This window comes from Carcharhinus amblyrhynchos, chromosome 14, assembly GCF_965287045.1.
Source record: "Carcharhinus amblyrhynchos chromosome 14, sCarAmb.v2.hapA, whole genome shotgun sequence".
Taxonomy (NCBI): Eukaryota; Metazoa; Chordata; class Chondrichthyes; order Carcharhiniformes; family Carcharhinidae; genus Carcharhinus; species Carcharhinus amblyrhynchos.
In genome coordinates, this window is record NC_137337.1 from 30,224,992 (window position 1) to 30,248,028 (window position 23,037).

Here is a 23,037-nt window from a genome sequence, read left to right on the forward strand (position 1 = left end):
GAGCTGCGGCCACCGATATCAGGGGATCTGATTGGTGAAGAAGGTGAACGGGAGCTGTGATTGGCCAATCCGCCCAGGAGCTCCGAGCGGAGGATCGGATTGGCGACTTGGCGGAGCTGCACTCTTATTGGCGGAGCGCACCGGTGACGAAGCAGGCAGATGGGAGCTCCAATTGGCGGAGCGACTGAATGCTAGCTCCGATTGAGTAAATTCCTTCAGTGACGCCACCAGGTGGGCGGGGCGCGGGCGAGCTGGCGGAGCAGGGATTTATGATTGGCCAAAACTCTCCAGTGACGAAGTGGGTGGGCCGAGCTTTGATTGGTGGGACGTAGCTGGGGGAATGGTCTGAACTCTGATTGGCGGAGGGCGGGCGGGAGGCGATGACAACAGCAACAAACATGGCAGCCGGGGCGGTGCGGGAGAGGCTGTGAGACCCATCCGGAGATCCCGCCTCGGGAGCGCAGTAAGTGGGGAGGAGAGGAGGGAGATGGTGACACAGTACATGGCGGGGCGGGGCAGGGCCGGGTTGGTGCTGGTGCTGGGATGATGGGTGAACCGTTAGTGCCGGGGGCCGTTTTAGGAGACTCTCTGATACGGCAGTGATCGGCTTGTTTACAAAGCAAAGCTCTTGTGGAAGTGTATTGATCAAAAGTCAGGTTATAGGCAGGAATCTGGAGATTAAACTCTTCATAATATTTTATAACATATCTAATATTTGCATTCTGGTTGGTTGAATAATTAGTTGTGTCTGACTTAAGATTGTTTCTTGTTAAGAAACCCTACAGTACAGAAGGAGGCCATTCGGCCCATCGAGTCCGTACTGACCATAATCCCACACAGGCTCTATCCCCATAATCCATAAATTTACTCCAGCTAATCCCCCTGACATTAAGGGGCAATTTAGCACGGCCAGTCCACCTAATCTGCACCTAACCTACTCACACGGCAAGGTAACACAGTGGTTAGTCCTGCTGCTTCACAGCTCCAGGGACCTGGATTCGATTCCTGGCTTGAGTCACTGTCTGTGTGGAGTTTGCACGTTCTTCTTGTGTTAGCGTGGATTTTCTCCGGGTGCTCCGGTTTCCTCCCACAGTCCAAAGATGTGCGGGTTAGGTTGATTGGCCATGCTAAAATTGCCCCTTTAGTGTCTTGAGATATGTAAATTAGAGGGATTAGCAGGTAAACGTGTAGGGATATTGGGGTAGGGCCTGGGAGAAATTGTGGTTGGTGCAAACTCGATGGGCCAGATAGCCTTTTTCTGCATTGTAGAGTTTCCATGATTCTATGACACGGGGAGAACATGCACACTCTGCACAGACAGTGACCCAGGTCCCTGGTGCTGTGAGGCAGCAGTGCTAACCACTGTGCAGCCCATTATTATTTTTGTAACCGCCTTCCCTACATTTGAACACTTTAACGGAGTGATAGCTGTTAAACTTGCTCAAATCAGACAATTCTTTATGTCAACAACCTAATTTTTCTTAGCCTTTTTGCTCCTCGATGGAGCATAGGCCACAAACACATTCTCTCCATTTAGCCCTGTTTTCGGCCAAATTCTCCAGCTGTTACCATGTACAGCCCTCTGGCTGTCATTTCCTTTTCTGTATCCCACTTACATGTGTTTCTTGATCTGCCTTGCTTTCTCTTTCCTTGCGGGTTCCATGTGAGAGCTTAATACGTAATGTTGTACCGCAGCTTCCTCAAAGTGTGGCCCATCCAACTCCACATTCACCTTTTGACTTGGAGGACCACTAGGTCTTGTTTTGTCTCCTCCTGTAGCCTAATATTATTCATGGCATTTGGCCAATGTATCCCAAGGATCCTTCTGATCTGTTGGTGAAGGATTGGACTTTCATCAACATTGTTTTGGTGGTCCTCCATGTTTCAGAGCCATAATAGAGAACAGACTTTATGTTGTAGTTGAAGATCTTTAGCTTTGTGACCATGGTGGTCTGTCTTGATTTCCAGATGTTGGGGACAAAGCGATGGTTTTCGTTTTGAGAATTTAGACTTTGCAGATGACGTAGCTTTATCACACAACCACAAGCAAATGTCAAATAAAACCTGTCAAGTGATGTAAATTTCAGCCAAACTTGGCTTTAATATCTATACAGAGAGAACAAAAGATAGCGATTAAAGACCAAGGACAACAACTTCATTAAGGAGCACTAAACTGGAAGAAGTAACAACTTTTACCAATCTGGGTAATGTTGTGGGTGCTACTGCTAGCACAGATAAGGATGTAAAGATCAAAATTGGGAAGGCTAAAGTGGTGTTCATAAGTTAACAATAATTTGCGTAATATTCTGGAAACAAATGAAAAGGCCAGCACAATATATATTGGCTGCTATTAACTTATTTTTAAACTTAAAGTTCAATTTATTATCGCCTAAAGATGCACCTTTTTGTGATTGCTTCTTGCTCAGCTATAGCATGCATTCAAACTAACGCAATCCAATCCTGCAATACAATCATTAAGTATTTATTTTAAAAGGGTAAGCTGTTCCTCATGAATGTTTTCCATGGTAGACTAAGCTTTCAGTATTCACTGAATTTGAGTAAAATCAGTTAAAACAGAGGGCAGGGAGGGAAAAATAGCAAACTAAGAGCAGGCATGGATTTCAAACTGCTTTTGACAACCAATGGCTTTGAAAGAACTTGAACAAATTTTTAAATTTATCATATTATTCAAATCCCAGCCAGCAGGTATATATAATGACGTGGGTAAATGGCTTCCCAAAATGGAAGGGAATGTCATGTAATATGAGTAATAGTTGTGCTTTTGGTTTCTAAGTTCTGAAGCTGTTTGTGTCAGTGTTCAGATCATGAAACTGAAGTGTGGTGAAACCATTCAAATACATCAGCATATTAAGCCTCATTGATTTGGAATGCAATGTAGATGCACGTTCAACCATGGACTCGCAGTAACCAAAAATTTGAAGTGACATGTTGTGTGTAAAGTCATGAGAAGTCTGGATGGGCTAATTAGGAAGAGATTGTTCCTATTGGCAGGAAAGTCAAGAGCCAGAGGACAGTAATTTAAGTTGTTCGACAACGGAATTAACAGGAGGAAAAATCTTTTTATGCAGCAAGTGTTAAGATCTTAAATCTACTTAGTGAGTGTGGGGGAAGCAGATACAAAGTTTCACTTCCAAAATGAATTAGCTAATTATCTGAAGAGAAACTAACTGCAGGGCTGTGGAGAAAAGGCAATAGAGTTGGACTAGCTGAGTCCATTAGTCTCCCATCTGTTGACTCCATGTACACGTCCAGCTGCCTCGGCAAAGCAACCATCACACTCAAGGACTCCATGCACCCCAGACATTCTCTCTTCTACTTTCTTCCATTGGTAAAAAGATATAAAAGTCTGAGATCATGTACCAACCGACTAAAGAACAGTTTCTTCCCTGCTGCCATCAGAATTTTGAATGGATCTGTCATATATTAAGCTGATCTTTCTCGACACCCTAGCTATGACTGTAACACTACATTCTGCATTCTCTTTCTCCCCTGTGTATTACAAAGAACAACCCAGCACGGGAAACAGGCCCTTCGGCCCAACAAGCCCGCGCCGCCGCATCACCCTACACCTATTCTACCCTGCGTGTCTACGAATAGAACCCCTGACTTAGCCAGATTCAGGGGAGAATAGTGTCAATTTGGTAAAACCAATCAGCCTAAGAGCACATCTTTGGGGTGTGGGAGGAAACCGGAGCGCCCGGAGGAAACCCACGCAACCACAGGGAGAATGCACAAACTCCCACAGACACAGGCCCAAATCCATGTATCTGCACAGCTAGCAGTGCTAGTCACCGAGCTGTTGCGGCGCCCGTCTACCGGTCCAGGATCAAGCACACACACCGACACGAAGTACTAGGCCACTCCCGGAACCTCCAAGAGTAGCCCACGCACGACCCACCGTGTGCATGCCCCTCGTTTGACAACGAGGTGGACCTCCACCTGCGGAATAAAAGACAAAAACGTTAATCACAAGCCTGCCTTTCCGGTGTCTCCCGAGATTCTAACCCTTATTTAATAACCCCTACCATAACCCTCCATCCTCGTTTCACTTATGTGCCTATCTAACTGAACCTTAAACGAGTCCAACGTTCCCGCCTCCACCACCCTACTCGGTAGCGCGTTCCATACCCCCACAACTCTCTGTGTAAAGAACCTTCCTCTCATATCCAAATTATACCTCTCCCCCCTCACCCTTAAATCATGTCCTCTTGTATTTGTAACCAATCTAGGGAGCAGTCTCTCACTATTGACTCTGTCTATTCCCTTCAGTATCTTATACCTCTATCATGTCCCCCCTCAATCTCCGTCTTTCCAAGGAGAACAGTCCCAGTTTCTCCAACCTTTCCTCGTAACCCAGCCCCTCCATGCCAGGCAACATCCTGGTAAACCTCCTCTGCACCCTTTCCAGAGCCTCCACGTCCTTCCGGTAGTAAGGTGACCAGAACTGGACACAGTACTCCAAATGCGGTCTAACCAACGTTCTATACAACTGAAGCATTAGACGGCAGCTTTTAAACTCTATACCCCTTCCTATAAAGGCTAGCATTCCATAAGCCTTCCTGACAACATTCTCTACTTGTGTCGCAACCTTCATGGATTTGTGAACCTGCACTCCCAGGTCCCTCTGTGTTTCTATACTCCTAATTTGTCTACCTTTAATCACATAGCTCCTCTCTACATTATTCCTTCCAAAATGCATCATCTCGCATTTGTCAGGATTAAATTCCATCTGCCACCTATCTGCCCAATGCACCAACCTATCTATATCCTGTTGTGTCACCTCACAATCCACTTCGGTACCCGCCAACCCTGCCATCTTGGTGTCATCAGCAAACTTGCTGATCACACCACCTACGCTCTCTTCCAAGTCATTTATGTAGACTACAAAAAGGAGAGGCCCCAGTACTGAGCCCTGCGGCACACCACTGGTCACTGGCCTCCAGCCGGACAAAGTCCCCTCCACAACTACCCTCTGTCTCCTATTACCCAGCCAGTTCTCAATCCACCTAGCTACCTGACCTCGTATCCCATGCGCCTTAACCTTTTCTACCAGCCTACCATGAGGGACTTTGTCAAACGCCTTACTGAAATCCATATAGATGACATCAACGGCTCTCCCATCGTCAACCGTTTTTGTCACCTCCTCAAAGAATTCCACCAGATTCGTAAGGCAAGACCTCCCCCTAACAAAGCCATGTTGCGTATCCCCAATCAGACCGCAACGCTCCAAATGCTCATACATCCTACCCCTAAGTACTTTTTCCATTAATTTCCCTACCACCGATGTCAAACTCACCAGCCTATAATTTCCAGGGTTATCCCTGCTACCTTTTTTGAACAGCGGTACCACATTTGCTACCCTCCAGTCTTCTGGGACCTCACCTGTGTCCAAAGAAGAGACAAAGATTTGCGCCAGAGGCCCAGCAATTTCATCTTTCACCTCCCTGTTCTGTGACTGTTCTGTGAACAGTATGTTTTGTCTGTATAGCATGCAAAAAACAATATTTTTCACTGTATCCGTATACATGTGACAATCAGATCAAAACGCTTAGAGAGCTAGTATGGACATGATAGGTTGAATAGCCTTCTTTTGTCTTGTAATCATTCTATGATTGTGGCGTAATTATATAAGTGTAACATTTTTCAAATATAGCAGCTGAGTTAATGACTATTAAATCATATTATTTTGAAATGAAGAGAAACAAAACAGCTTATGAACTTCAGTGTTTTGCTTTATTAACCTTTAAACTGAAAGTCAACAACCACTCTCAACATGTGTCGAATAACACCCTCTGTTAGTGAATGATGGGTGGATAATGTTGAGGCAAATTTAGTCTGTTTGCTAAATAATAATTCTAAATAAGTCTGTCCATGTGCTCATTTGGAGAGGAGTAAATGTGCTTTTTAAGGAAAAAGGTTTCCAAATCACCCCTGAAGATGTGGTTAACAGATCCTTGAGTCCAGAAGTTGTTGTGTGAAAGTGGTATTTTGTTGTGCCTTTGCACATACAAAACTGCTTCATTATAAATATTATGTTCATATAAAGCTAATGGAAATCGACAAACTAACTCGCTCCCTCTTGTCTCTGATGAACCCTCAGATACTTGGTGCCTTGGAGTATCTCACTGAGGTGGTTATTTTTAATTTATAAAAAGACAAGATAAATCTACCATTCAAGTTTTAGTAGTCAGTGATTGCCTCCTACTCTTTATTATGGTTGAAAGATTGTCAAGCAGCTGATGGGTGAGCCTCCATCTTTCTGCTCCCAAAACTGTTGAACACTTGCTGCATTCCTGCCTGGGATTTAAAATGGAGTTGGAGTCATTGGGTTGATATCAGGAGCGAAGGTCCTGGCCAATTATCTCCATCCAAGCTCTACTTCTAACACTTATATACATTCCCAGTTAAATTCTAATTAATTAATTATGGATGACAAAATTGAACATGGATTTTGTGGCCTGCAAGATCGATGTTTTCATTATCTAAACCCACTGTGACGAGGAGTAGACAGGTATTGTGGTTACAAATCAGGCCAGATGCTGGATTTCGATTGCATGGAACTCACCTGTTGACTCCCCAAAGCCTGCCCACCATCTAAAGGCAGGAATGTGATGCAAATACTCTCCACAGTCCTTGACACCATACAGATCAAAGCAGTCCTCTTAGTGTTATTGAAACCAGACTGCTCTTGACTGATGGAAATGGTTTATAAGCCGTCAAATCTTAATGGTGCAGGAAGAGGGCATTCTTTTTTATTCATTCATGGGATGTGGGCATCGCTGGCTGGACCATCATTTATTGCCCATCCCTAAATTGCTCTTGAGCTGAATAGCTTGCTAAGGTATTTCAGAGGGCAATCACGAGTCAATTGTGGATCTGGATTCACGTATACCAGACCAGGTGGCAGATTTCTTTACCCGGATACCACCAACACATCTCCTATTCCACCAGAACCCCAAATGTTCTCGACCACTGCTATACAAAAATCAAACGTGCCTACTGCTCTATTGCCCAACCCACACTTTGACAAATCAGACCACAAGGCTATTCTCCTGCTCGTCGCTTACAAGCGAAAACTGAAAAGGAGAATACATTAAAAAAAGTCATGCGGTGTTGGTCTGAAGAATTGGATGATCTCCTACAGGACTGCTCCGAGTCAGTAGACTGGTCAATATTTAAAAACTTAGCGACCAGCCTGAACGAGTACACCACTATGGTAACTGACTTCATTAGTAAATGTGTAGAAAACTGTGTGCCAAAGAAGTAAATTCTCGTGTATCCCAACCCGAAACCGTGGATGAACAGGGATATCCACTGCTTGTTGAAGTCCAGGTCTGAGACATTCAAGTCAGGCAATCCTGACCTGTACAAGAAATCCAATTGCGATCTATGAAAATCCATAAAAGATGCCAAAAGACAGTACTGGATCAAGCTAGAGTCCCAGAGTAGCCACATGGACTTCCACTGACTATGGCAACATCTGCAAGACATAACAGGCTACAAGATGAAAGAGGTAAAATTGCTGACATCACTGTGCCTCTTTTTGATGCATTCTTTGCCTGTTTTGAGCAAGAGGTCAGCAAGAGCATGCCCTCCACCTCAGAAGCCTTGGCCAAGCCTGTGTCTAAGATCATCATTGCAGACATCAGACCAGCCTTTTCCATAGTCAACCCATGGAAATGACTGGCCCGGTTAGAGTACCCAGACGAACACTCAGATCCTTGTGGACCAGCTGGTGGGGGGTATTTGCAGATATCTTTAACCTCTCTTTACACCAATCTGAGGTCCCTATTTGCTTCATGAAAATGACCGTCATTCCTGTACCAAAGAAAAGCCAGACAGAGTGTCTTAATGACCATTGTCTGGTAGCTTTGACATCCATCATTATGAAGTGCTTCGAAAGGTTAGTCATGGCACAAATCATTTTGGACCTCCCAGATTATCCAGATCCTGTGCAGTTTGTTTACTGCTGCAACAGCTCCACAGCAGACAGCATTTCCCTGGCCCTGCACTCAACCCTCAAACATCTGTATAACAAAGACACATGTCAGACTCCTAATTATTGATGACATCTTGGCCTTCAGCATCATTATTCCTACAAAAATCATCTAGAAACTCTGTGGCCTGGATCTCAGTTCTCCCTCTGCAACTGGACCCTGGACTTCCTAACTCACAGATCACAATCAATAAGGCTAGGCAACAATATCTCCTCCCTGATAACTCTCAACACCAGTGTCCCACAAGGCTGTCCCCTCAGCCCTTTACTATACTCCTTATGCACCTATAACTGTGTGGCCAAATTCCCCTCCAACTTGATTTTGTTTGCTGATGACACCACTGTAGTGGGTCGGATCTCAAACCATAATGAGAGAAAGTACAGGAAAGAGGAAGAATCTGGTGAACAGGTGCAATGGCAATAACCTCTTCCTCAATGTCGGCAAAATGAAGGAGATAGTCAACGACTTCAGGAGGTGTAATGGAGGACGTGCCCCTGTCTACGTCAACGGGAACAAAGTGGAAATGGTCGAGAGCTTCAAGTTTCTAGGTGTCTAAATCACCAATCTGTTCTGGTCTCTCCACCCCAACGATATAATTAAGAAAGCCCACCAATGCCTCTACTTATTCAGGAGACCAAGGAAATTTGGCATATGACTCACCAACTTTTACATCATAGAAAGCATTCTTTCTGGATATATCACTGCTTGGTATGGCTCCTGCACTGTCTAAGACTGCAAGAAACTACAAAGGATTGTGAATGAAGCCCAGTCCATCACACAGACCAACTTTCTATCCATTGACTCTGTCTATACTTCCCGCTGCTTTGATAAAGCAGCCAGCATAATCAAAGACCCCACCTATTCCAGACATACTCTGTTACATCGGGAAAAAAATGAAAAAGTCTGAGGTTACATACCAACTGACTCAAGAACAACTTTTTCCCTGTTGCCATCAGACTTTGAAATGCACCTGCCTCGCATTGAGTTGATCTTTTCTCTACACCCTAGCTATGACTGTAACACTACATTCTGCACTATGTACGGTATGCCTTGCCTATATAACATGCAAGAAACAGTACCTTTCACTGTATACTAATACATGTGACAATAGTAAGGGGGGCAAGATAAGGCGGGGGGGTGCAGTTTAGATCGGAGTTGAGGAGGAACTTCTTCACTCAAAGGGTGGTGAATCTCTGGAATTCTCTGCCCGTTGAAGTGGTGAAGGCTACCTCACTAGATATATTTAATTCACGGGTGGATAGGTTTTTGATAAGGGAATTAAGGGTTATGGGGAGAAAGCAGGAAAGTGGAACTGATCCACTTTAGATCAGCCATGATCTTATTGGATGGCAGGGCAGGGTGGAAGGGCTAGATGGCCTACTCCTGCTCCTATTTCCTATGTTCTTATGTTCTTAGTAGATCAAATCAATTTAGTGAAGCAGGTGGGTTTTCATTACAATCGACAATGGTTTCATGATCATCATTCCATATTTGTTTTGAATTCAGATTTCAACACCTGCCATGGTGGAATTCAAATCCAGGTCCCCAGATCATGACCCAAGGTCTCTGGATCACTACTCTAGTGACAATACCACCAAGCCATTGCCTCGCACCTTTTCAGCCCATCAAGCCTATGCCAGTTCCCTATATTAACACACTGTTCACCACCAGTACACTGGCAGCAGTGTGCACTGTCTCTACAAGTTGCACTGCAACAACACATTAAAGCTCTTTCAAAAGCCTTTCCAAATCCAGGATCCGTACCACCTGAGAAAGACAAGCAGCAGATATGTGGGAACAGCATCATTTGCAAGTTCCCTTCCAAGCCATGCATCATTCTGATTTGGAACTATATTGTTGTCCCTTCGCTATGTTGCTTGGTCCCAATCTGGAACACCCTAACAGCACTGTGGCTGTGCCTACATCACATGGACTGCAGCAAATGCAGCTTGCCACCACCTTCTCAAGGACAATTAGGGATGGACAACAAATGCTGGCCAAGCCAGTAATGTTCAATTCCTATGAAAGAAAAATAAGCATCTTAGATTAGAGTTTAAAAATGATGGGCTTAATGGCACACGGACTCCCACATATGAAGTAGGAAAGGGCCTGTAATATAAAAGATGTATAATGGTCTACAGCTCAGTTATGGGAGCAATTTGAGCTCTCAGCTTATTCCGGTGATTGGCTACCCTAACCATGAGGAGCAGTTGGACATTGCTCAGTCTGATTTGCATTTTCAACATAGCCTTGGTTTATCTTGTATCGTGTTGCTACTTCCAGCTCGAGTGAGCATATGGGAAAATAATCCTAATTCTGTCTCTGGCCTGCTCTCTTTCATGGAAATGGAGGGATGACCCTCATCAAGAGCAGGTTTCAGGAGCTGACTCAAGAAAACTTGCCTTCAAATTTTAAGATACTATATGCCATCTGTAGCCTTTTACTGCCAGTATTTTACTGTAGCCAATTATTCCATGGTGGTTTTGTTTATTTTTGCCATATGTATGTTTGCTTATATTATATGCTGCTTCTAACAAGCTCATCAATCAGTTTTTTAAATATTATACATGATTATGATCTGTCTGGTATGACTTGTACTTTCTTGCTGGTACAGGTTACGCTAATATACAGGTTTCAATTGCAGTTGCATCATGTTTGGCACATTATAGCTACAGCCTGTAGACCTATTGCACTATTATTAGAGCTTTTTATCTACACTGTGCAAACTCCATAATACTCCATATTAAAGGTGCTACTTATGGCAACTAATTATTTATAATTAAATATTTTTGAACATTATTTCCAGAGTTTGGATTTGATATTTGAAATAACTGACCAATCAATGCTGCCCTTGTCAGAACTTTGACTGTCCAATATAAACTTGCCTGTGTATGTGCATTTGTGTGTCTTTTCGCCTGGTGCCAATTTGTATTTTTGATTAAATTTTCCTTTTTGTTTTTTGATTATATAGTGTCTTATTGATGCCATGGCATTAGATGTGCACTTCACAACATTTAAGGAGTTCAGTCCATTATATTACCTACTTAATGCTATCCCAGCAAAAGTACAGAAAGGATTTCGTAATGTATTCGTTCAACTTACAGCGCTTGATGCCAATAAAGACTACATTGCAGTGGGCAGTAATATTGGAATGCTTTATCTCTACTGCAGACGGCTGAACAAGATGACAAAATATAATCTGGAGGTATGTTTGAGCATCAGCCTGTTACTGTAGTTGTGTGAATGGAAGAAACTGTTGTCTGAAGCCAGGTGATGCAGTGGGTTAAATACTGGCTTTTTAATTCTAATGTTTTGACATTCTCAATCTTTTTGACTAAAGTTAATGATTAGTCAGACCCACTCTTTTGCGATTCTGGTATTTTTTAATTGATGTATCCACGTCTTCAAAATGAATTAATTTAGCAGCTTTGTATATATTTCACAGAACTTGTGATTGCTAAAAGCTTTTTTTTCTCTCATTAAGGGTAAAACGGATGTTATTAGAGTGGTGAAATTGTTGGCCTGTTTTGATGACCTTGTTGCTGTTGGAACATCTTCAGGAAGGGTGGCACTTTTCCAGCTGGTTTCTCCATTGCCTGGAAGAAACAAGCAGGTAAATTAAAGCTTTACGAGTGACATTTGTTTGGTTATTAGATGTAGTCACTCCTGCAGATTTTTTCCTTTTTCTGCAAAGCTAATGGAAGTTATTCTATCAGCTTCCAGAGCCACCAAAGCAGTCTACTACTACTCCGCTAATACTGTAATAAAAACAAAAATGCTGGAAAAACTCCAGACTGGCAGCTTTTGGGTGCTTGTGAGATCAGAGCTGAACAAAGGGAGAAATGGGATGGATTACATATTGTTTAAGAAAAGGTGGAGCAAAATAGAAGTTCAGGAATGGATAGAACCTAGGAGAGATTGCACAAAAGCAAATTACTGCAGATGCTGGAATCTGAAACAAAAACAGAAAATGCTGGAAAATCTCAGCAGGTCTGACAGCATCTTTGGAGAGAGAATAAAGCCAACATTTCGAGTCTGAATGACCTGGCTGTGATGAAGGGGTCATCTAGACTCAAAATGTTGGCTCTGTCTCTCTCCAGAGATTGTCTCGTGCCCGAAATGTCTTTGTCCAAAGAAAGTGATAATGGTAGTATGAAGGACTAAAGAAGGTACTGAAGGTGGCACAAAGGTAAGATAGCAGAATGTGTTAATAGAGCAAAGATTTGATTTGATATTAATTTGATGTATTGTCACATGTATTAACATGTGGTGAAAAGTATTGTTTCTTGCGCGCCATACAGACAGAGCATACCATTTATAGAGAAGGAAACGAGTGAATGCAGAATGTAGTGTCACAGTCATGGCTAGAATGTAGAGAAAGATCAACTAATGCAAGGTAAGTCCATTCAAAAGTCTGACAGCAGCAGGGGAGAAGCTGTTCCTGAGTTGGTTGGTACGTGACCTCTGACTTCTGTATCTTTTTCCTGATGGAAGAAGGTGGAAGAGAGAATGTCCGAGGTGCATCGGGTCCTTAATTATGTGGCTGCTTTGCTAAAGCAGCGGGAAATGTAGGCAGAGTCAGTGGATGGGAGGCCAGTTTGTGTGAGGGATTGTGCTACATTCACAACCTTTTATAGTTTTTTGCGGTCTTGGACAGAGCAGGAGCCACACCAAGCTGTGATACAACCAGAAAGAATGCTTTCTATGGTGCATCTGTAGAAGTCAATAAGAGCCATAGCTGACATCCCAAATTTCATTAGTCTTCTGAGAAAGAGGAGTTGGTGGGTTTTCTTAACTATAGTGTTGGCATGGGGACCAGGACAGGTTGTCGGCGATCTGGACACCTAAAAACTTGAAGCTCCTGACCCTTTCTACTTCGTCCCCATTGATGTAGATAAGGGCATGTTCTCCTTTACGCTTTCTGAAGTTGATGACAATCTCCTTTGTTTTGTTGACATTGGGGCAGAGGTTATTGTTGCCGCACCAGTTCACCAGATTTTCTATCTCAAAGATCAGTGCTCTGTGAAAGCAAAACCGAAGAACAAATGACAGATGGCCAGTTGAGTGAGAGGTTGTGCATTAGGAAAAAATTGGGATTAAGGGGGTCAGGATGGTGGAGAGAGTGCAGTCTGAAGTTGTTAAACTCAATGTTGAGTCCAGAAGGCTAAGTGTCTAATTAGATGATGAGGTACTGTTTCTCCAGTTTGCATTGGGCTTCACTGGAGCATTATAGCAGATCAAGGACGTATATATGGGCATGAGAGCAAGTTGGTGAGTGGAAATGGCTAACGCCAGGGAGGCAGAGGTAATATGTGTGGACTTAGAAAAGGTGTTCCACAAAGCAATCACCCATTCTGCATTTAGCCTTCCCAGTGTCGAGGAGACAGCATTGGGAACAACAAATACCATAGACCAAGTTGAGTAAGGCGTAAGCTTCACCTGAAGGGAGTGTTTGAGGCATTGGATGGTGAGAAGGCAAAGTGTTGCACCCTCTGTTGTGAGTGCATGGGAAGGTGCCAAGGGAAAGGGATGAAGAGTTAGTGATGGAAGAGTGGGCCAGGATGTCACAGAGCAAGCTGTGAAATGCTGATTAGGGCTGAGTCCGATCATAATGAAAATAAATTTCACAGCAGCCTGATATTGTGGAAAACGTTCGCAACATTGCAGCATTAATGTACAGTAGCATTTTGTGATAAGGAAATTGAGTTAAAATGGGTGGCTTTTAGTGGAATGCAGCATTTTAAAAATATGTTTTAAACATGTTCAAAGAAAATAATTTTGTCTTGCAGCTTCTGAATTCATTTTCTGCAAATTTGAAAAATAAGTTTTCATGTGTTCCACGATGTAGCAGTATAGTTTTATTTAGGTATTGGCAAAATTATTACCTTTCTATGTTGCAGATTTTGCAGTTTTTCTTGGCTTTTATGATGTAACTCTTGTTCCACAGTTGCGTCGTTTTGATGTCAGTATACACAAAAGTAATGTTACAGCACTGGCATGGAGCACCAATGGAATGAAACTCTTCTCTGGGGATGATCAGGGCAAAGTTGTGTATGCCGCTGTTGACTTGGATCAGGTAATGAAACATAAACTAAAAATTGTGAACAAATAGGTTAGCTGATAGCTGCATTTACCACATGTTTACAAATCTATAATCCTATTTGAAAAAAAGAATTGTTTTGAAAATAGGCTCCCAAAAATAACCTTGCAGAATAGTGGTACTGTTGGTGTGTATAATAGACACACATTAAATTTGTACATGATGAATACAGGTAATTGGCTACTATTGGCAGTGACTATTGATGGACTGGCAAAGCTGTGATTGTTACCAGTATTTGAATTGTTAGATGGTGGTAAGTCAATCATTGAAATGTGTAATTGCAATATTAGGAGCAGTAAAGATGAACAGTCCTCATCTGACATGCACAATTTCCAATCAGAGTAATTGTGTAATATAGCTCCAGGGTCCTAGGTTCAGTTCCTGGCTCGGGTCACTGTCTGTGTGGAGTTTGCACATTCTCCTTGTGTCTGCGTGGGTTTCGTCCAGGTGCTCTGGTTTCCTCCCACAGTCCAAAGATGTGCGGGTTAGGTTGATTGGCCATGCTAAGAAGTTGCCCCTTAGTGTCCAGGGATGTGTAGGTTAGAGGGATTAGTGGGTATAATATGTAGGGATATGGGAATAGGGCCTGGGTGGGATTGTGTTCGGTGCAGACTCAATGGGCCGAAGGGCCTCTTTCTGCACTGTAGGGTTCTATGATTCTAGTACAGGTCTTGGGGGTATATGTATGTTTGGGGTCCGATTAATGAACTGGTGTGCCCCAAGGATCTGTACTAGAATTTTATTTTTAACTATAATTAATGGTTTGAATAGAGGAATAAGCTAGAGATTACTCTAACTTGGAAAGGCCAGTAAGTTGACTAGATCAGCTAATTGCAAAGTGGCTAAGACTATGGCAAATGGAGTTCATTGTGGGAGAAATGAGTTCATCCATTGAATTGGAGAGAAATCAAATTTTATTCTTGATAGTAACAGGTAAAAGCTATAATTGGACAAAGGATTTTAGTATTATTGATTTCTCTAAAAGCTACTGCACAGGTGCCAAAATAAAAAAATGAAGGCCAGTGAAATTTTAATTCATCATTTCAGAGGATTGGAATATAATAGAGGAATATACAAGTCTGAAATACTAGTTGCCCCATTTTAACATGGTTGATATTATAGGGCATGTGTGCACACTTTCCAGCGTAGTGTCATTTTGTGTCAGAGCCGACTTAGCGTCACATAACTCATCCAGTGCATTCTGGAGCGACAACACTGCGCCGCTTCTCTCTTCCCCCCCACCCACCCCCGATACTCTTCCTCTCACCTTTGTCTCTTTCTTCCACTTGCCACTGACCTGACCTGACCTGACCTGATGCTCACTACCAAACCCCCTTCTTCATCTTGTCCCCTTCTTTCTGAGCCTTTGCCCACAGCAAAGGCACGCATGGCAGGGGGGACGGTGAGAATGTTAGAGACAAGTAGAAACACTAAGCAGATTTCTTTAATTTAAAATTTGTTTTAAGTTATTTCATTTACAAATAACTTGTAATGCACATTATTTAACTTGCAAGGTGTAATGTTTTAATGTCTTTACTGATGAGAACGATAGCTTTTATATATTTGTAATGAGAGAATCTGATTTCTTAATGTTATTTAATTTAGAGTCACACACACTTCAGGAATGCATTTCCAACATTAAGCTAGTAATTACTGTGTTCAGTTTTAGGCTCCTATCATTTGGAAAGATACATTGACCCTGGAATGGGAAAGGTACATGTTCACCGGAATGATAGAAAGGAGTAAAATTAAATTGAGGACAGGTTGCATAAACATGGCTTGTTCAACCTTGAGTTAAGAAGATTGAGGTTTAGTTGAAGTATTTAATGATGAAATGATCCACTAGGATAGATGCAGGAAAACTATTTCCTCTGATAGAGCATAATCTTAAAGCTAGAGTTAAGCTGCTTTGCAGTGAAATCAGGAAGCACTTATTGTACTGCAGAGGTAGTGGAAATCAGGGAATTCTTACTGTTTCACCTCTGCCTCAATTTGACCATAGGCCTGAAGTAAAATCTGGGTCACTTGAAATTTTCACGACTGTGATTGATTGATAGATTTTTGTTAAGTAAAGGTATCAAGAATATGGGGTTTGAGGCTCTTTAGGCAGCACCTTCCAAACCCACTACTGCTGCCATCCAGAAAGACAAGGGCAGCAGACAAGTGGAAACGCCACCACCTGGAAGTTTTTTTTTTAACCATCTGGAGGTTTCCCTCCAAGTCACTCAGCATCCTGATTGGGAAATATATCGCAGTTCTTTCACTGTCGCTAGGTCAAAATTCTGGAACTCCCTCCCTGGCAGCACTGAGTATACCTACACAACATGAACTGCAGTGGTTCAAGAAGTTGGTTCACTAGTATCTTCTCGAGCAATTAGGGATGGGCAATAAATGCTGGTCTAGCCAACAAAGCCCACATCCTGTAAAAAAAAAACCACAAAAGATACATATCAGCCGTCATCAACTAGAATTATGAGTAACATTGAGGAATGGAATTGTTAACTTGTGCTTATCTGTGTACTCTTCGTCCAATGAAACTGTGATCAGTTGTTTTATCCCCTGGCTGAGTACCTTTATTTTGGCACAGAGTTGTACAGATCATATGGAATAGATTCACCACAAACCAGTTGAAAGATGACCTTTATAAAATCCTTTTAAACAAAAATGTTAAGAGACTGATTGCTAAGATCCAAAACTTCATGAACATTTAAAAAAAATGTGGGTCAATGTATGATGATTATTAAATTTGCATGTAAAATTTGAAATTATTAATGGTTGCAGGAGTAACATTATTACACCAGGTTGATTGATGCAGTGACCATGAAGAAACACATACTGAGGACAGGTTGGGGGAGCGTTTTGGAGAAGGGGCAATAAATTTCACAGCATGTTCTTGTGTCTACCCTTTATTGTATTTCTGTCATTGCAGTTGATGTTAAAGGAGGCCTTTTGGCATGGTATTGGTGGAAAATCTGCTATGAAATACCTGCACCCAACATCTGATTTGGCCAGTCACCTGTACTGCAGGTGCCAATGAATCACAGAATACCACAGTGCAGAAGAGATTGTTCGGCTCACTGAGTCTGCACCAACATATGAAAGGCCCTGATCTGCTCACCTAATCCTACTTGCCAACACTTGGCCCATAGCCTTGAGTGTTATGGCATGCCAAGTACTCATCCAGGTACTACTTAAAGGATGTGAGGCATTCCGCCTCCTCCATCTTGCCAGGCAGTGCATTCCAGACTATCACTCAGGGTAAAAAAAAAGTTTTTCCTCAAACCTCCCACATCTCACTTTTAACTTGTATCTCCTCATAACTGACCCTACAACTAAGGGGAACAGCTGCTCCCTGTCCATCCTGTCCATGCCCCTCATAATCTTGAACACCGCAATCTGGTCACCCCCTCTGTATTCTCTGCTCCAGAGAAAACAACCCAAGCCTATCCAACCTCTCTTTTTAACTTAAATGTTTCATCCCCGGCAACATCCTGGTGAATTTCCTCTGCGCCCCCTCCAGGGCATTCGCATCCTTCCTTTAATGTGGTAACCAAATTTGCACATAGTACACCAGTTGTGTCCTCACCAAAGTTCTATACAATTCCATCATGACCTCTCTGCTTTTATAATCTATACCCCGATTGGTAAAGGCGAGTGTGCCATATGCCTTTTTCACCGCTGTTAACCTGCCTTTTCACCTTCTGAGATCTATGGACAAACACGCCAAGGTCCCTTTGTTCTTCAGAACTTCCCAGTGTCAGACCTTTCATAGTATGCCTCGTCACATTACTACTTCCAAAGTGTATCACCTCACACTTTTCAGGGTTAAATTCCATCTGCCACTTATCTGCCCATTTAACCATTTCATTTATATCTTCCTGTAACCCAAGACACTAACCTCACTGTTAACCTCACCCGGCCAATCTTTGTGTCATTGGCAAACTGACTGATCATACCCCAACATAGTGATCTATGTCATTTATATAAATGACGAACAATAGGGGGCTCAGCACGGATCCCTGTGGTACGCCACTGGTCACTGGCCTCTAGCCACTGAAGCAGCTGACAGTCACCATCCTCTGTCTCCTACTGTTGAACCATAAAATCTGATTCCCCATGGGTTTATTTTATTTGATTCATGGCAGTATAATTTGATAGCAAACTACCTTGCTGATGGTTCATGTTGATTTTTGACCATTAGGTCTCCCCTCTGTTTTATTTTCCCCACTGTCAACTATGCACCACTTCTCCTGTTTGGGTTACAAATGTGCAAGTACATGTGCATCAAGAAATAAAGCTGGCAATAGTTGAGCTTACTCAGAAGAATCTTACAATTTAGTTTCTCAATTCTAGGACTCCTGGTGTTTTAATTACTGAAAGTAACTATGGAATCTCGCATATTCACTTATTTTTTTTCCAAATAGTTTTCATTTTAGCATTGATTCTTAAATTTGTATGGTGAAATATGGTGCTTTCGCACATGGATGTGAACATGTAAAAACAAAATCCATTATTTTGTAAGCACCTGCAATAGTTTTTTTTTTGAAGACAGGTTGATGTATCTTGCTGTATTCTTCAACTCTGAAAGCCAGCGTGGATCATTAAAAGTTGAAATACATTCATTTAACTGTTTGAATTAGCGTGAAGTTTTTAACCAGTATATTTTTAACTGTGGTATCCTGTTTTCTTGCAGGGTGTTTGTAGTCCCAGAGTGATATTGGAAGAGTCATCTCCAATAGTACAATTGGACTACACTCAAAAGGTTCTGCTTGTCTCAACTTGTCTGCGTTCTGTTCTTGTTTATACGGAGCAAAACATTATCAAGCAGGTTGGAACCCAGCCAAGAAAAAGGTAAGCACCCTAAATTTTAAATAATTCAGTCTAATACAGTGCATCAAGTAAATTTATTTGTGGCGTCTAAGTAATCAAAATCGTAACATAGCTCACTTAGACTTCCTGACACTTCCACGGTTTGTGATCATGTCTGGATCATAAGTCATATTCATTATGACATAGGCCATATAGCCCATTGAGTCTAAGCCAACTCTGTTCAAGAGCAATCGATACAATCCCATTCACCCACTGTATCCCAAGTTTAAAATTGTTGTGATCTCCTAACTCAGTGACTAAATTATTTTGTGCTGTACTGCAAAATCAAACTATTAAGAAAAATCCTACATTCCCACTCTGTGCTGATTGCAGCTGAAACTATTGTTAGTTTTAGTGTTGCCAAGGTTATGGAGGTGAAAAATTCCATTCCTGATTGTCATCCCATGAGTTGCTATGTATGGAGAGGGGAAGGATCAATTGTTTTGCCTCTTGCACTGGAATAGATTTTACACATTCAAATGCCCTGCAGCTGCCCCTGCCCCTGAAATCTTCCTCTTGGGTAAATCCCTGTCTTATGGAGAGCTGAGGAGAGGAAGTTGTAAGAGGGGATTAAATCATTTTGGCACTTTGTAAGAAGCATAAATGAATGAAACAAGTCATTTTGGCACAGATCAGCTATTAGTTGCATAGAAATGTGCAGGTCAATTTTTTTTTCTCTAGAACACCATGGCTGAGAATCTGTTTAATTGTTGATCAAGAATGCCATAGTGGTTAGCACTGGTGCCTCAGTACCGGGGACCCAGATTCAATTCCGGTCTTGGGTGACAGTTTGTTGGGAGTTTGCACATTCTCCTTGTGTCTCTGTGGGTTTGCTCTGGGGGTTCCAGTTTCCTCCCACAGTCCAAAGATGTGCAGGTTAGGTTGATTGGCCTTATGCTAAATTACCGTTATGTCAGGAGGATTAGCAGGATAAATATGTGGAGGGGAGGACGTTTACAGGAATAGGGCCTGGGTGGGATTGTTGTCAGTGTGGGTTTGATGAGCCAAATGGTCTCTGTTTGCACCGTACAGATTTCATAAACTATGGTTTTTTTCCTCAAGTGCAAATTGAGTATCATTGAAAATCAGTTCTCCGTGTTAGGAAATAACATTTTATACATAAGATCTTGTTTTATACATGCATGAAAACATCTTCAATTTCCCATTTCTCCAGTGCTGGCAGATTTGGAGCCTGTTTCATACCAGGCCTCTGTAAACAGACCAATGTGAATTTATATGCTTCGAGACCTGGACTTCGTCTGTGGAAATCAGACATACAAGGGGTTGTTCAGTCAACACTGCTTTTAAAAAATGTATTTACTAACGAAGTGAAGCCATTTGAACTGTTACCTCGAACAAGTTCGGCAACTGCAAGCAAAGGTGTTACTAAGCCAAATGAGAGAAACCTTGGGCTCTTGGAGTGCTTCTTAAATGATGGATGGGTGCTGAGCTGGAATAAGACTAGTATTTATGTGTTGGATGCAGTCAACCAGGTATGTAAAAGGGAAAGCTGGCCTAGCCCAAGCAGCTGTATTTCTGCAGTGCTGTAATATGTATGATGAGTTGCTCACTAGTGTTTATTAACTTGAATATTGATTCTGTAGATGTGAAAATGTATATCCTGAGGCAACATAATTCTTGTTGGGTACCAACTAAGGAAAATAAATATGATTCCAAGTTGAGAGTTTTTATATAGCTCTTTGTGACTGTATCATGCAATGCAAGCTTTTCTTTGATTCCAAGTCCAATTAGTAAACTGATTAACATTAATAACGCATTAAAGGAAGATACTTTAATTGAATTTAAATAACATTTTTGGTACAAAGCACCGTCCTCTTTTCTCTTTACCCACTCCCCTCTCTGATCGATGATTTCAAAAAGAAGAATTCACTTTTGTCAGCCTTGGTTCTGTTAATTGAAGTTTTTATAATAAATTGCAGTCGAGGATGTGCAATAATCAAATTTACCAGCACTAATATTCTTATGGTATAAGCTTCATTGAATAGATAGTCATACCTGCGTGAGAAAGGGGACATTAGCTGTTTGTGCAAGGTGTTTCTGCTTTGCTAAGACCAACTTATTGGCCAGCTACATGAGCATGTAGAAGCAAACAAACAGATCTGCTGGTAAATAAAATTCCTGGCACAGTAGCTAGTGATTCTTCTAAAGATGTGTTGATATAATTGCTTTGGGATATTTTTCAAAAAATTGTTAGATAAACTAATAGATTACATGAAGATTAAAATTCTCCATTACCTCATCTTAATTTGAAGAAATGGGAGCTCTGTGGTAGGGAAAATAAAATAGACATTTCTCCACATTTTTGACTCACAGACTTAGAACTCTGCATACTGCATATTGGCCTTATGGTGAAGTGATGTTTTGATTATTACATTAAAAATTGTGCTGCATTGCAGGCAAAGGATATAATTTATAACTTTTTCTTTATAAATTCCTATGTTCATATGAATTGCGTATGTGAACTTGTCAAACTGATTACATGCTCCTGCCAATGTAGACATTGAGAGTATAATTACTTTGACAAGTTTGTAAAGGTAATGCCATTATAAACATTAATTTTATAAGGCATACAAGGATAACAAAATATATGATTTTAAAATAGGACAATATCTGCACTGTTAAATGTGATTATCCATTGCACACTCAGTGCATTTCACCTGAAGACAGTACCTAACTTTCTTGTACAGAGCCAGGTGACATTGACTGTGTGGAATTTTCACATTCTCCCCATATCTGTGTGGGTTTCCTCTGGGTGCTCAGGTTTCCTCCCAGTATGCAGGTTAGGTGGGCTGACCATGCTAAACTTCCCTTTAGTGTTGGGGGACTAGCTAGGGTAAATAAATGGGATTATGGGGTTAGGGCTTGAATGGACTTGATGGGCTGGATGACCTCCCTCTGCACTGTAGGGATTTTATGACTGGTATATTTAAGATCTTGCGTATGTAGCATATTTCCCATGTTACAATTTTATGTGAATGTTCTTAGTGATACAATACTAAGTAAACATTTTGTAAAGGACATCTTGCCACCAGGTGGCATCAAACGTCTATATCAGCAATTGTTTGTGTTCATACGGTGCCTTTAACATGATCAAATGCCCCAAGACATTTCACAGCAACATTATAAAATATGACATTGACATTCGATGGCATTTCCATTGCTGAATCACCCGTTATCAACAGCCTGCTTGTTACCATTGACCAGAAACTGAACTGGACAAGCCATACAAATACTGTGGCTGCAAAGCTGGGAATTCTGTGCAGAATAACTCGCTTTCTGACTCCCCAAATCCTGTCCACCATCTACAAAGCACACGTTGGGAGTGTGATGGAATACTCACTATTTGCCTGGACGCGTGCAGCTCCAACAACACTGGAGAAGCCCGACACCATCCAGGACAAAGCAGCCTGCTTGATTTACACCCCATCCACATCCATTGGTCCCTTCACTGACACACAATGGCAGCAGCGTGTACCATCTACAAGATGCACTGCAGCAACTTGCCAATGTTTCTTTGACACCACCTAGAAGGACAAAGACAGTAGATGCTTTGGAGTACTCCCACCTGCAAGTTCCTATCCAAGCTGCACACCCTTCAGCCATCACTGTCACTGTCAAAATTCTTGACAGCACTGTGGGTGTTCCTAATATATGCAGCAGTTCAAGAAGGCAGTTCATCTCCACCTTCTTGAGGGCAATTAGGGATGAGCAAGAAATGCTGTCCTAGTCAGTGTACCTACACCCTATAAACAAACAAAAAAAAACTAAGCCACATTATGGACTATTAGGGCAGATGATAAAAAGCTTGGTAAAGAATCAACTTTTAACAGTCTTAAAGGAGGAATGTGAGGTAGAGATATGGATTTAGGCAAGGATTTCCAGAGCTTGGGGCTGAATGAAAGTTTAAACAGTAAGAAGTCTCACAACACCAGGTTAAAGTCCAACAGGTTTATTTGGTAGCAAAAGCCATTAGCTTTTGGATTTTTCTGGCTTTTGCTACCAAATAAACCTGTTGGATTTAACCTGGTG

The 23,037-nt window shown here is 41.9% G+C and overlaps 1 protein-coding gene and 1 long non-coding RNA gene across 2 annotated transcripts in view; one reads left to right on the forward strand and one right to left on the reverse strand.

Annotated features, from left to right (window-relative positions):
* The first annotated feature begins 379 nt into the window (after positions 1-379).
* Positions 380-23,037, forward strand: part of tecpr2 (tectonin beta-propeller repeat containing 2) — a 92,146-nt gene continuing 69,488 nt past the window's right edge. Inside the window, exons 1-6 of the mRNA XM_080202539.1 lie at positions 380-463; positions 10,990-11,223; positions 11,503-11,631; positions 13,966-14,094; positions 18,812-18,969; positions 20,162-20,480. Of these exons, the coding sequence (XP_080058665.1) occupies positions 11,005-11,223; positions 11,503-11,631; positions 13,966-14,094; positions 18,812-18,969; positions 20,162-20,480 (954 nt within the window). The 5' untranslated portion in view covers positions 380-463; positions 10,990-11,004. The remainder of the gene's footprint in view (positions 464-10,989; positions 11,224-11,502; positions 11,632-13,965; positions 14,095-18,811; positions 18,970-20,161; positions 20,481-23,037) is intronic.
* The window catches only part of LOC145352546 (uncharacterized), a 59,884-nt gene continuing 48,373 nt past the window's right edge, over positions 11,527-23,037 (reverse strand). Inside the window, exon 3 of the long non-coding RNA XR_013888551.1 lies at positions 11,527-11,614. This is a non-coding gene — a long non-coding RNA (uncharacterized LOC145352546). The remainder of the gene's footprint in view (positions 11,615-23,037) is intronic.